Source organism: Suncus etruscus, chromosome 20, assembly GCF_024139225.1.
Source record: "Suncus etruscus isolate mSunEtr1 chromosome 20, mSunEtr1.pri.cur, whole genome shotgun sequence".
In the NCBI taxonomy this organism is placed as follows: Eukaryota; Metazoa; Chordata; class Mammalia; order Eulipotyphla; family Soricidae; genus Suncus; species Suncus etruscus.
The window spans coordinates 32,111,615-32,126,353 of record NC_064867.1 but is presented as its reverse complement, the minus strand read 5'-3'; the positions used below and the strand labels follow the sequence as shown (position 1 = coordinate 32,126,353).

At 43.8% G+C, this 14,739-nt stretch overlaps 1 protein-coding gene across 4 annotated transcripts in view; it reads right to left on the bottom strand.

Annotated features, from left to right (window-relative positions):
* The window catches only part of NR2C2 (nuclear receptor subfamily 2 group C member 2), an 82,952-nt gene that overhangs the window by 9,493 nt on the left and 58,720 nt on the right, over positions 1 to 14,739 (bottom strand). For all 4 annotated transcript variants that reach the window (XR_007491872.1, XM_049766511.1, XM_049766512.1 and 1 more), the window contains 7 exons: positions 12,504 to 12,683; positions 10,979 to 11,126; positions 9,821 to 9,914; positions 6,043 to 6,176; positions 3,783 to 3,960; positions 2,858 to 2,979; positions 881 to 1,020 (listed from right to left, as the gene is read on the bottom strand). Coding sequence is in view for 3 of the 4 variants with exons in the window: in XM_049766511.1 (XP_049622468.1) it covers positions 881 to 1,020; positions 2,858 to 2,979; positions 3,783 to 3,960; positions 6,043 to 6,176; positions 9,821 to 9,914; positions 10,979 to 11,126; positions 12,504 to 12,683 (996 nt within the window). In the remaining variant the exon portion in view is untranslated. The remainder of the gene's footprint in view (positions 1 to 880; positions 1,021 to 2,857; positions 2,980 to 3,782; positions 3,961 to 6,042; positions 6,177 to 9,820; positions 9,915 to 10,978; positions 11,127 to 12,503; positions 12,684 to 14,739) is intronic.

The window sequence follows — 14,739 nt, the reverse complement described above, 5'->3', positions numbered from 1 at the left end:
AGTTGCTCTGAAGGGTCCCAATATTAAATGAATTTTACTTTTCAATGAAAAGGAAAACAAGCAAACAGAACAACAAACCCATACCATCTACAAGTGGCTAAGGGCTTCACTTCTCACTGAGGCTGAAGGAAGACACACCTCTAGCCAATTCTCTTCATTATGTCCTCTGTCTCAGTAAAGACCGCTAAACAGTGTGATACTTCCTGGCCCAACAGGAGTAGCACTTTGGCTCCACGCACAGACTGACTGTGGTGAAGACCTGGATGTTAATTCTGATCAACCAATTGCATAAAAATGTTATGGGATTTTCAGAATCAAAAGGAGTAACTAGAAAAACAAAGATGGTACCAGACAATTCAACTGCAGTTCAACTGAGTCTGTCTGGTCTCGGGCAGGCTCCCATGAGTTTGTGCTGGTCAGCTCTAATCCTGATGTGGCAGGCACCAAACCACCAAAGGTCAGATGCTGCCACAGATCTTACTAGCAAAGTCTCACTTGTTCATTGATCAAAATAACCGAGTAAGGTGACTATGTCCTGGATCTCAAGTCTAGGTTGTTGCTCCAACTCTTCTACGCTTGTTTCACTGGGCACAAACCAGTGACTTTACTGGGACCTCAGTTTCCCATATGTAACAATGAGACCACTTTCACTAGGGCTAGGAAACTGATGGAAGGTACAAATGAAAGGCTACTACTTTGCAATGAAGATGAAAATTTGTGACTGTGCAAGCCTAAGTATCCAACAATGGCTACTGTTAAATGGTCGCTTCCTCCTTTCCATTCATTCTGTCAAAGGAAAGCAAACAGGCTTCTGGTGGCTGTAGGGTAGCCTGAGGCCTGCAGCCCTGTCTGCCGACCCACCTGCTCACCACAGACTTACCTTCCTGGATGCTGTTCTGCAGATGGTTGACGATGGCCGCCAGGATAGTGGAGAGACTCATGACCTGGGCACACTGGGCCAGGCCAAGGGTGAAGAGTTCATTCCAGCAGGCCCGCACCAGGCTAGTGTTGCAGTCCTGCCTAGGGACAGAGATACCAGGAATGGGCATTTCATTAAGCTCAACCCAAACAAATGGATTCAGAAAATCTATACAGAAGGCCTATGGTATATCTACGGTTAGTCTTTAAGTATCACTGTCCAAAATTATCTAAACTAGTGTGCCACTGAAGGCAAACTAGTCTTTTTTATTGTTTTTGAGCCATCCCCAGGGCTTACTTCTGGCTCTGTACTCAGGAATAACTCCTGGCAGTGCTTGGGAGACCATCTGGAGTTCCAGGAGTTGAACCCAGGCTGGCTGTAGCTGTACTATGGCTCCACCTTCAAATCAGTTTTATACAAAGGATTCCTTAGACCAGAGTCCCCCAAACTGATTCGACCTACTGCCTCCTTTTCAAGACAAAATAAAAAGTACATGGGAAATCTACCATGTTTTGGTGAACAAACAAAAAGTGTCCCCCAATTAAACTACATGCCACTACTGTTCTAATCTCCAATTGTTCCAGTGCCGTCAAGGGGTAGTATTGCTTCTTTAAGAAACATTGTTTTATCTTATTTATTTCATTTTATTTGATTGGTTTTTGGGTCACATCTGGCAGTACTCAGGGGTTACTCCTGGCTCTGTGCTCAGAAATCGCTCCTGGCATGCTTGGGGGGTGGGGTGGTGGTCATATGGGACGCCGGGAATTGAACCCGAGTTTTTCCTGGGTTGGCCATGTGCAAGGCAAACACCTTACTGCTGTGCTATTGCTCAGACCCCAAAACATTGTTTTTAGATTTAAAGAACCAGCAACTCTGTTCGCTGTGATCAGGGTGTCATTTCTGATAGATCTCTACTCAGTGGTGCTAACCTGGTTCTGTCACGACAGACTGCAGCACCTAGCTGGGGTCCTTAAACTTTTTAAACAGGGGGCCAGTTCACTGTCCTTCAGACTGTTGGAGGGCCAGATTATAGTAAAAACAAAAATTATGAACAAATTTCTATGCACACTGCATATATCTTATTTAGAAGTGAAGAAACAAAATGGGAATAAATACAATATGTGTCCCGCGGGCTGTAGTTTGAAGACCCCTGAGAGGATCAAGAGCTGGTATGTGAGAAGAGGAAACTCCCTGTGCTCTAATGGGCCTACAACCCACAAGGGCAAAAATTAAAAATGGAGGAGAAAGGAAGGGGTCGGCCAAGTTGGCATTCAGGTTAGACAAGCCAATTCTGTTTTGGGAAGATATCTCAGTTTAGTCTGGTCAGTACATTCTTGTTACAGAAAGCCCATGCCAGATGCAGCATCACTCACCTTGAGACTTCAGGGTGAGGGGTTGGAGTTACAGCACAGTGCATAAGATGCTTGCCTTGCATGTGGTAAGCCTAAGTTTGATCCCTGGCACCCCATATGGTCTCCAAGTCCTGATAGAAGTGATCCCTGAAATGTCCTTTCTAATTTCTCCAATACTTACTGTGCCTATGCAAAACAAACAAAAACAAACAAACTTGCCACATCAGCCTCCCCCCCTTTTTTTCTTCTTTTAAATTTATATTTATAGCTTCTAGCAGGGGCTCCTGCCGGCTTTCTTTCTTTCCAGCAGAGGCAGAAGCTCAAACCACAAGCTAAAAAAACAAACAAAAAAGAAACCCAGCCAAAATACTTCAAGATAACTCCTGTCCTTTATGTCACTCCATCCTTGGCTCTGAGCACTAGGTCCTCCACACAGGAAGGATCTACAAGCACTGGCAACCAGGGCCTGCTTGCCACTAGCCCACTTACTGCCCTTACCAGATCCCTCAGACAAATATCTTCCAGATTCTCCTAGGAAGCCAAAGGCCCTTGTCTAAGGGTACATGCAGGGAGAAAGATGACTTACCCAAGTGCCTGGAAAGCTGGAATTGACCTGGCCCAGTGCATGGAGAGGAAAAGCAGGCGGGAGGCAGACTCACAGATGTAGTGCACATTGAGGTACTCTGGCATTGGGCTGGGCATTGTGAGCTGGAGGAAAAGAGGGTCGGAGAACAGGAGAGTGTTGGCAGGACAGAATGGCTTTGTCTATCACCATGAATCCCTTTGGTAATTCAACAATCCAGGCAGTAGTGTCACCATTTTCAGTCCTGAAAATCCTGTGCTTTTTGGTCCAATTAAACTAGGGTCTGGGTCCGGAGTGATAGCAAAGCGGCAGGGAGTTTGCCTTGCACATGGCCGACCCGGGACGAACTTGGGTTCAATCCCTGGCATCCCATATGGTCCCCCGTGCCTGCTGGGAGCGATTTCTGAGCGCAGAGCCAAAAGTAACCCCTGAGTGCCACCAGTGTGACACCCCTCTCCCCCGCCATAGTAGGGGAAAGGAGACTCAGCTTGTTAACTTAAAATTTGGAGGGTTTCGGGGAAGCTGCAAAATGTCCCTCCCACAGAAGTGAGGCAAGTGGTGCAATGCTCAGAAGAGCCCTAAGAGCACTCTTCAAAGAATCCGGGACCTATTTTCTGTTGCTTCATGGTGAGTGAGTGTTAAGAGAGGGGCTCACAGTGCTGGCTAGTCAAAACCTTGAGTCGCCAGCACACCAATTTCAAGGCTGATTTCAGAGGCAAATGGCAACAGGGGACAAGGGGAAGGAAACGTCTACCTGCTGGGCTCTTGTGGAAAACAAGATCCTAACAGGTATGAGGTACTCAGTTAAGAGTGGTGGTGACCAGAAGGTGAATCAGCATGGGTGTGACTCGATGTTACAGACAAACTGACAGAGCCCCTCTCCCAGCAGTCTGAGGGCCAGGGAATGCCGTCTTCCCAATGCACTCACCTTAAATGTGACGTGAGTATCTGATAGGAGGGGGCCTTCGACCTCAATGATGGGTGTGGACTGGTCTCTGCTGATGACGTGGATGCTTCCTCCACCACTGGTGTCTAGCCCATCAGACAGGCTTGGAGGGGAGGAGCTGTCAGTGGCTGTAAGTGCTTTAGCTAAAGTGTCGAAGGCCCTGAGAACAGAAGTGAAAAAGCCAATGTGGTAAACGCACAGCTTTTAGGGGGAAAAGTCCTAGCTTTGAGGCATTGCTTAAAATTAAAATCGTGCACAGGAGATGATTTAATTGTACCTGCTGAGGGAAGGGAGGAGAGCAAGGGAAGGATTCAGGTGCCATCCATGTATCACCTAGGGCACTAAAGTACATAGTCCTTTAAAGAATTAGGGGCTATAGACATAGCACAACCAGGTGTGACCCCAAACCAACAAAAATTATTGAAGTAGCACTTCAACCATTATATTTTCTAGTGTGTTTATAAGGCATGTATGTGCCTGGATGTCAGAATCTGGGATCTGTAGCCTGCTAGAAGCCAAGCATGCAAGAGTCTGACAAGATTTTAATGAACAGTTAGGATAGAGAGACCAAGACAAAACCCTAGGCCGAGAAAGGGAGAGAAAGTGGGAGAGAGAACTAGGTTTGGGACCAGGGTAAAGTCAGTTAGAAGGTCAGGTCAAAGGCCAGGCAAGAGGCACAAAAGAACAAAACAGTCCAGGAAAATACAGCCGAAGTTCGTAGAAAACCAGCAGCAAGTTCACCAGTCCACAGCTCCACAACTACCTCCCTAAGTCTCACTCGGGGTGGGGTTTTACACCCCCAACCAATGCCAGCGCCAGTCAATAAGTTAGTTAAGGTCCTTCTTAAAGGATCAGATCCCTTTTTAAGGCTGCAGCTGGGGTGTTACAGTAATGGAGGCTAAGAACTGGATCTGCATATATGCATACATCTGTTGTAGATTACATTAAGTTTACCTTGAAAATCAGCTCTTCACAGTTCTTTTCTTTTTACCAAATTGACCCAATTCTCTTTATATTACTTATTTTCACATATAATCTCTATTTTTTCCTGACTTTTGAGGATTCCTGATAGTGTGGTACCCCCAGAGTCTAGTGGTGTGAGCTATCTCCATGGCCCCAATAATCTTTTCCACAACCATTCTCCAGGTAGAAGTTATCTGCATCTCATAGATGTGAAAACTAGGGCTTCAATAAGTGAAAGAACTTTCCCAAGAGGTGGCATCAGAATTCTGCCTTACTCAAATACATCAACTTTCTAATGGATTCTGAATCTCAAGTTTGCTCATCATTAGCAGACTATAAGTGAACATAAGGATCAGCAAGACAGCCTGGCCCCTTACCCACGTCCCTTTTGAGTAAGGGTAGGAATGGGCTGTACCATATAGAACCAGCAGATCCCAAGAGTCAAGTAACAAAGAAAAAAATGCTGCAGCAGTCTGTTATGATCCCTTGGACCAGCTGCTGCTGTCAGTGACAGCTCTGCCTGTGTGCTAAATATTCTACATTCAATACTTGGAAAAAGTAAGCACGTTGAACAGTAGAACATGAGAAGCATGTGTCCACTGATGGGTCTGCCCTTGCACTTCACGGAATTACTCTCCTTTTTTTCTGGTCTGGAATGAAAAGCAATTTTTATTCCTCCTCAATCCCCAACTCAGTTTTTGGATCACACTAGCAGTGCAAAGGAATCAGTCCTGGCTCTCTGCTCAGGGGTTACCCCGACTTTGTGGTCAGGGATCACACTTGGCAGGCTTGGGAGACTCTATAAGGATACTGGGATCAAACTTGTGTCAGCTATGTGCAAGGCAAACATCCTATCTGGTATACTATTGCTCCAGTCCCTGAAAAGCAGTTCTGTTGGATATCATGGAATGTGTGTTTACATTCCCATAGTTAAAAGTATAATGAAGGGCCAGAACAGTGACGCAGCGGTAGGGCATTTGCCTCGCACGTGGCTGACCTAGGATGGACTGTGGTTTGATCCCCTGGTGTCCCATATGGTCCCCCAAGCGAGAAGCAATTTCTGAGCACATAGCCAGGAGTGACCTCTGAGCATCATCAGGGGTAGTCCAAAAACGAAACAAACAAACAAACAAACGTAGAATGAAGGTAGACGTAGGAGCCGTGTGATGGTGACTTTACAGCCCTTGATTAAACTGGGCTAGGTATCAGAGTGCGCAACCCACCACACCGGCACAATGCAAATGAGAAAGGGTGCACCAGCCACTTTTATGGTACATACCGAGTGATCTCACTTGCAGACTGGTCCTCTGGCTGCATTTCCGACGTGTCACCATTGTTAAGGGATTCACTCAGGTTGGCAAGAGAGGTCACTACATTTGCCAGAGTGCCCAGAGCGCCCTGGCTTGTTTCAGCCTATGAGAAAGAATAAGGTGAAGGTGAACAGACATGTGCTGGCTTCTCTTAGGCAGCAGGTAGAATGCTGACTTACAGACAGCTCAGTGGAGTTGGCACTGATAGGGCAGCATGAAAGACATCTGTTTGGTAACAGACTGGTTCTGCATTTCCACAGTGGTGGTCAATAAGCAAATTTACAAAACAACAGAAAAAACAACTATAAATAAACCAAATTACTTCACCACAATTCAAACTGCTTCATAAGATATTCTCAAGAAGGTTAAAAATTTTTTTTCTACCTTCACCTATAGCCCCTAACATTCATAGAACCTACAAATGGTAAATGACAGGGATTCAGAAGTTGTAAGCTCTTTAAAAATTTTTTACAATTCAACATAAATAACCTAATTAAGAAATAGGCAAGGACTCATCACTGACTCTCAATGTCCACCCCCCCCCCCACACACATCTTCCTTCTTTTGGGAGGCCCGGCAGCTGACCGTGTGCCCCTAAAAGTCGTACTATCAGTAGTAGTGTTCTGAGTTTCTGGACCACTTTATTTGTTTGATTTCTTTGAAAGTTTCTGGCCCACTTTATTTGACTGCTTTACATCCCTAAAAGAACAACCTAGTTTACCAGAATGAACAGTTAATAACAAAAGCTTACTAAACCTTCTGCCACTGTCCCTTCATTGGAGATACAGTAATTTTCACAAATGTGCTTGCTACTGTACCATCTTCCATTTTATTTTTTCAATAACTTTGCTTTCACTTATGTGGAAATAAAGGTATTATGATCAACTATGTCAACTATATGTGGGAGGGAGGGATGGAAGGAGGAAGGTGGGGGAGAGAGAGAGAGAGAGACAGAGAAGAAATAAATAAGGAGGGGACAAGGATTTGGCTCTAGGAATGGAGCATGTGCTCCCTGGGTTTGTGTCCTGGCATCATTATTCCCTCAATTCTAAGTGGCCATATCCATTGTTTTCGGCCAAGTGCTGCTGGAAAAGGTGGCTCCTTTAAGGAACACAAGGAGATTCTTCTTCAAAGAAGATTCATAAAAATAAGCTAATGAAAGAAGTTTAATATGACTAAAAGTGCTCATTAAAACTACAATGAAATATATTTCACACAAAGATAGTTTGGTCATAAAAAGGACATATTAAGCGCTAATTTAGGAAGACTGGAACCTTCATTCATTGCAGTGGAAACATAAAATGGTACAGGTGCTTTAGAAAATGGCCTGGTTAAAAAATAATGAAAAGAAAGAAAATGGTCTGGCATTTCCTAGAAAGCTTAAACTCAAGTTACCACATGATTAGAACCCAACTCCTAAGTACATACACAAGAGAAATAAAAATTTCATTTTTATTGACAAAAAATGTGTCAATAACTTCATTATAGAGCTATTCATAATAGACAAAAAGGAAATATAACCCACCTGTTCCTCAGATGACAAAAATGTGAAGTTAAACATACTGAAAGTTAAAACAATCCACAAATTCATTATATAGTAATGAATCTTAAAAATATGATATATACATCCATTGGCAGATTATCTGCCAATACAAAGGAATACTGACAGATGCTTAACAGAAAATCTCAGAAACATGCTCAAGAAAGAGGTCAGTCATAAAAGGCTCCTCATGGGATTCCTTCTGTAGAGACTGTGCAATCTCACCAAAATCAATCAGAAAACAGATCAGCGGCCATAGGAATTGGGAGTGCGCCATCCTGACTGCAATATGGGATATGCAGACTCCATGATCTCTAATACAGAAGCATGATACCAACAACAGAGACTATGTAAGGAATGGAGGTTTATTGCCACTACAGACGATGACTTGATTTGGACAAACTAATTTGCCTGGAGCCTAGAATCAGTCCTGTGCCAGGAAACTTCAGGGATAGGGTCTCCTTGTATTTAGACCATAATTCGTCTTTCCATGTCCCTTATGTTTTGGTGGGCCTATGCAAACAAATGCCACTTTAATACTATTTTTTACTAGAAAAACAACCCACTAAAACTTTTGAGGTTAACTTAAACTATTTAGCATGTGCATGGAACTAGAGAAACGTATTTTGCCCTCAATGTTTAAGGAGTTACATAAGTCTAATGTCTTTAGATTATATTGTGTGCTGCTAAGAAATAGTATGTACTACAACTGGGGATTTGAGGGACAAAGTAATTGTATTGTACATGGGTTCAGTTTTGTTTTTCTTACTGTTCTTTGGCTGAAAGTTCAAGGCTGGGATATCATCGATGGGACTACCGAGAATTCTGTTTATGGGTGATTGGGCTTCCACTGTAACTTTACCCTGTCCTCTTTCTTTGCATCTTTGTTGTCATAATTAAAATAAAAATAAAAATAAAAAAAGGAATTGGGAGTGCGGAGGGGATGTGGCTGCTCAATGGATCCAGGGTTTCTTTTTGAGGTAACATGGTTGTGCAACCTTGTGAATATTTTATGGGGCAGAGCTAAACAAGAAAGTAAAAGATGTCTTTTAAACAGACCAAGAGACCTACATGCATGCACAAAGTGATCTGGATTACAAATCTGATCATGAGGATTGCTTAATAAATCAGAACCACCATCAAACAGTACTGTGTAGTTGCTCTGCAGGACATCTTGACAGAGTGGCATTTAGAAGGGAGACAGAGCTGAACGAGCTGAAGGGGAAGGAAGAGTACCACTATAGCAATGCTGCGTCCTGATGTGGGTGCTGCCTATAGCCCAATGAGATGAAAACTGGGAGAGAAACTGGGTACCTGGGAACCCCAAATTCTTACTGGATTTTTAAAAAAAATGTTAAAGCAAAAAGTTAAAAAAAAAATTAGGTCAACCTATATGTGCTTTCCTTTTACTTTTTGGGGGGAGACGGGACCTGGGGGAGGTTCTTAACACCCTGCAGTGCTGGGTTACTCCCAGTTCTATGCTTGCAGGTCTCTTGTGATGGTGCTCAGGGAGGGAACTATGGTTGGCTTCAAATGCCTTGAACCCTGTATTATCTTTCCAGTTTCAAAGTATGTTTTGTACACTCCACCACCCACAAAGAACTTCAGGGTGGTACGTTACTTTCTTGCACAGAGGAGACAATGGGTTGATACATATCTGACTTCGCAGCTCTTTTTCTCTACTCTGCCTTACATACAACAGTTTTTCTATTTCTTCTGTACCTAGTAATACAACCTGGCTTATTAGGTAAGCCCTATTTCTGTTAAGGAAATCCCCATGGCTGATCAACTCAAGCGATGAGCTGAAATTTTCAGAATCCCACTGGACCTCCTCTTGAAGACATCTAATTAAAAGGAAGTCAATGAAAAGGCTCTTTGGCAAAAGGCCATCTTAATAAGTAGCCTTTTTTACAGAAAAGTCGTCCAGCAATTTGTCAGGATGGGGGAATCCTAATAGAGCCAAAGGATTTTCTCCAAATTAAATGCTTGACTGTGACATCTTTAATGATTATGGTCAGTCAGTTATGACTGAGCTTTCTGAAAGACCAACGATGCCACTAAGATAAACCATAGGATGGCTATATTACCACAAGCAGCAAACTGAGCTGCAATTATGCTTTCAACATGGATTCTGAGAGGCACTAAGAGGGTAGAAGACACATTATGCTTCTTTGCACTGAGAAGGCACAGGAAGTAGAGCACATCACCTTGGAATCTGTGGCCAGAACAACAGTACCGTCCTCACGTATCAAAGGCTGTTGGATGTTCACAAGCATCCCTGGATCAAGAAGACCTGTTTGTCTATGGAAGACAAAAAGAAAGCCAGGATGACTTCCATCATTTCATGCTCAGTAGGATCATGCTGCACTCACCTTTCCATTCCACCTCTGCAGAACTGAGTAGCAGAAAAACCTTAAGATCCAGCCACCAAGTGAAAGAACAGCCCCCAAGATGCCCTCCCTCCCCTTGCAGTGAGATGGATTCGCAGAAAGGCCTTCAGCTACCAACGAGATGCCTATTTCTAGGGGCTCCCACAGAGGATGCAAACTGCCATTCTGCCAAACGAACTTGATCTTCAGAACATCACAGAGGCATTCTCAAGTCCAGTTCTAGAAGGCACGACTCTGAATGGCCCCTGGATGCCTTCTTTTCCCTTCATGTCCTTTTAAGTTCGATAGATACATTGAGGCAGATGGGTAAATTGTGACATTACCATGGACCTCAGTTGGGACTTACTCCTTTGTCTATACTGAGTTAGAGAGCTGTTCTCTATGAGTAATGCCTACACTATACACAGCATGTAACTGGAGTCCCTGAGAATTGAGAAATTCTGACCCTATCATTTATGTCTGGCTTTTTTAAATTTTGTCCCAGAGATTGAACCTAAGGTCTCAGCCATGTGAACCATCGATTTTACTACTGAGTTCCATCTCTAATCCCCCTAGTGTCATTCAAATTAGCCATCTCAGGTCTGTCCAGAGGTGAGTAGCAATCTGGGAGAAGGGGACAAGGCAGCAGCAGGTGGTCAGAGACCGATACCAGACACCTCTGCCCTGGAAGCTGCATTTACTCTGATGACTCCCCAGGAAGTGAACTCAGAACAGATAGGTCCCTAGAGGGTTTTTGACCTTTGTCAAAACAGGGATTGAGTGACCAGAGCGATGAGACAGTGAGTGGTGAGGGTACTTGACTTGCATATGCTCGATGTGGGTTTGATCACCGGCATTCCACATGCCTTCCTTACTCCCCAGAAGTCGTTCCTAAGTTCAGGAGTAACCCCTGAGCATTGAGGATGTGGCAAAAAAAAAAAAAAAAAAAAAAAGACAAATACAATACAAAACAAACAAACAAAAACAAGGACTGACCTTGTCCCATCTTTATCTGCCACAAATGTGGGTGTGGCTATCAGAGGACTTCTCAAGTCCTTCCGGATATAGATTTTCTCAGTTGAAGCAGCACAATTACTTGGCTTCTCCCGCTGTACATCAAAGGGCTTCCGTTCACTTTGCACAGCTTAAATCACAACATAAATATTCATGTTTAGAGGAGAGATTCAAATCAATGAACATCTTTCAGGCTGCAGAAAGGAGTCTTCCTTGGAAAGTCAGAGATGACAAGCTTTGGCATTAGATCCATGAGGTTCAATTTTCACAGTGAAATTTTTTTAGCCAAAGGAGAAAGGCTCCAAGTCAAACAGTGCATGTCAAATTGTAAGATATAAAATAACTCAAGGGGCTGGAGTGACAATACAGCAGGTAGGGCTCTTGCCTTGCACACAGCCAGCCCGGATTTGATACCCAGCACTTCATATAGTTCCGTGAGCACAAATAGATGTGTGCACCCCACCTTCTCAACCAATAAGTGGAGGGCACTGCTTGGCAAGAGTAGGGAGCTTAGCTCTGAGGGACCCACACAGAGGGAAGCACACTGGGCTATCACTTCCTGCTGCTAAGAAATGGACTCTTGGATAAGAAAAGCAGCTTTTCAATACCACAAGCTGCAGAGGAATCTTTTGAATGTCCAATTCAATTCTGCACGGCTTTTGACAACTATGATTTATAGGTGTCACTCTTCTACCACACAATCTCTCCCTGCTTGCACATACAGGCCTGCATGTAAACAATGGTGGAAAATGTATCAACACCATATCAGAGAGAAAGCATGAGCCCAGGTCCACCATGCAGGAAAGGAAGGGAAAGGACTGAGGGACGCTTGTGTTTTACCAGTTCCTGCAGATCTTGAGGGGTAAAGCCAAAGAGTGAAATTTGGCATCAGCTTTACTCCAAAGCCTGTGCTTACCCCAACCCACTATGATTAGGTTGAGGTTTCCACCTCTATCACAGAACTGACCGACCCCACAATGTTGGTGCTGAATCATTTAGCTGATCCAGAAGGTAAACCAAAAATGGAGCTGGGGTGTTTTTTTGTTTTTGTTTTTTAAACAGTAAAATACTTTTTTTGGGCAGCAGGATGAAACCCAGGGCAAAGCACAGGGCAAATCCAGTAAGCAAAGCACTTACTTACTCTACCAGACCTACATGTTTTTGTTTGGGGACCACACCCACTGGTGGCAGAGATCAACCCAGGGGCTGACCATGTGCAAGGCAAACTTCCTTGCACTCTCTCCCTGGTCCATTCCTCCAACCCCACCCCCGCCGGCAAGCATTTTAAAGGTGACCGATTGATTCCATTTTGGGTTCCTATCCAGCAATGCTTGGGGGTCATTTATGGCAGTGATTGGGGTACCATGAGCGCCAAGGATTTAATCTGGGCCTCGTGTCTATCTTTACAGTCCTACAGTATCTTAAAGTCAAGTATAGAAACTCCACTTTCTCCCTCATAAAATATGCTATTCAAAACCAAATCAAAACAGAGAAGTCAGTTACTCACATTCCATTTTCATGCCCATCTCTAAGCATTTTTTCAGCCGGCAAAACTGACAGCGGTTCCTATGGTGCTTATTGATAATGCAGTCTTGGTTACTCCGGCAGCTGTAGGTCAAGTTTTTCCTTACGCTCCTTTTGAAGAAACCTTTGCAGCCTTCACAACTAACAGCCCCATAATGACGGCCTGAAAGGAGGGAGAGAATGGCAAGCGTTCAATGGAGAACCACAGCAATTGGCCACACAGCCTGTTTCTAAGCAGGTCTATATGAGTAACTGATGCAGGGTCCACCAACAGACAAGGGACAAACATGGGCCTGAACATTAGTCAGAGTTTCTCCAAATCTGAAAAGTCATTAATAAAGTCATGATGGAAAGATAGTGTTCAGACAGCTCCAGACTGATGACCGCAGCTAAATGACAGAACTGTGACACTCTATGTACAAAAGACCTACATGCAGTAGACCCTCATGGAAGACAGCTCATCCTGTTGCAACCATACCTGGTTCTAGCTCTGCACATCCACTCTTTGCTTATACTATCAAGAGTAACTCATTAAACACGTACACAAGCCAGATCTGGGTGTGCAGGCTCTCATAGTACTGTATCAATCTACTTTTCTAGTCCATTTAGGTGCGTTCACACCTAGCATACCTCATCTGCTCCAGCTGGGACTGACCACGGATATATACTCTTCTGGTTTGACTGTATAGACCCCAACGCCTGAATTACATACAGTTCTGGGTGACACATTCAGAGGAGTATAATTTATGACAGCTGAAAGCATCTCATTGCCCTCAGTTCTAGCATGAAAAGTGCATTTAAAGGATCAAGAGTGGGCTTTTAAGTTGTCCTAAAATTACCATGTAGATACCATATTCCCTTTCCTTGGACACTCTACTTTTAAAGTGATCTCTTCTATATGGTGACAATGGCACTCTAAGTCTATGACCAGAGCTTTCCTTGAAGTTCAGGAGGGAACTGATGGATGGGGAGCTAAGCAGATTCCATGCTCATGCTTCATTTGTTTGGAGGCTGCAGAGTATCTATCTTTGCTGAACAAGAAGATAGGTATATGTCAGACAGGCTGCTGCTGCCAAACAGCAGAACATCGACCTGCAGAGAATCAATGAGAAGAGAACAGAGCTCAAGTTTGAGGCAACTGTATGCACAAAAGGGCGATGAGGACAGAAGCAGCATTGGTCCCTACCAAATAGAACAGGTGAGAGCTTAGAGAAAGAATGTGATGGGGCCAGAGAAATGGGGCCCTGCATGTGGCCAACCTGTTTGATTTCTGGCATCCCATAAGGTCTCCCACGGCCAGTCAGGAGTGATCTCTGAGCGCAGAACCAAGAATGAGCCCTGAACACTGCTGGATGTGGCCCGCCCTGCCCTAAGAAAGAGTGTGTCAGGCTGGGTTTACCAGGACTACAGATAGGTGGGAAGGCAGCATCCACAGTTGAGCAAACAAACACCTAGCAGGGGTCTTCAAACTACAGCCCTCGGGCCACATATTGTATTTATTCCCATTTTGTTTCTTCACTTCTAAATAAGATATATGCAGTATGCATAGAAATTTGTTCATAATTTTTATTTTTACTATAATCTGGCCCTCCAACAGTCTGAAGGACAGTGAACTGGCCTCCTGTTTAAAAAGTTTGAGGACCCTTGAAGAGGAACCAAGTTTCTTACCTTTTGCAGATACCCGATTTTTCGTACCATAAGATGCACCCCCCCCCCCCATCAAAATAAAGATGGGAGAAATGTCTGTGTGTCTAATGGAGTAAATGTCATCTGGAGCTGAAGTCTGAGTATTTTTAAAAATTTTTTGTTTTAAATTTTTTAATTAAAAAAAAAAAAAAGTTAGGTGCCAGAGACAGCATGGAATTAAGGCATTTGCCTTGCATGCAGAAGGACGGTGGTTTGAATCCCAGCATCCCATATGGTCCCCCAAGCCTGCCAGGAGCAATTTCTGAGCATAGAGCCAGGAGTGACCCCTGAACGCTGCCGGATATAATCCAAACAAACAAACAAAAAAAGTTAAATTAGGTAAATGTGTTTAACTAGCTGTAGACTGATGTATTGTAAATATACGGCTGGTTGAGACAGCATCTTGCATTGAACCATTTGCTTTAGAATATTTTTTTCTTGTTTTTCTTGTCTAAAAACCATGTGCGTCGTATGGACAGGTACGTCTTATAAAACAAAATATACGGGACTCAGAGGTGTTCAGGGCTTATTTC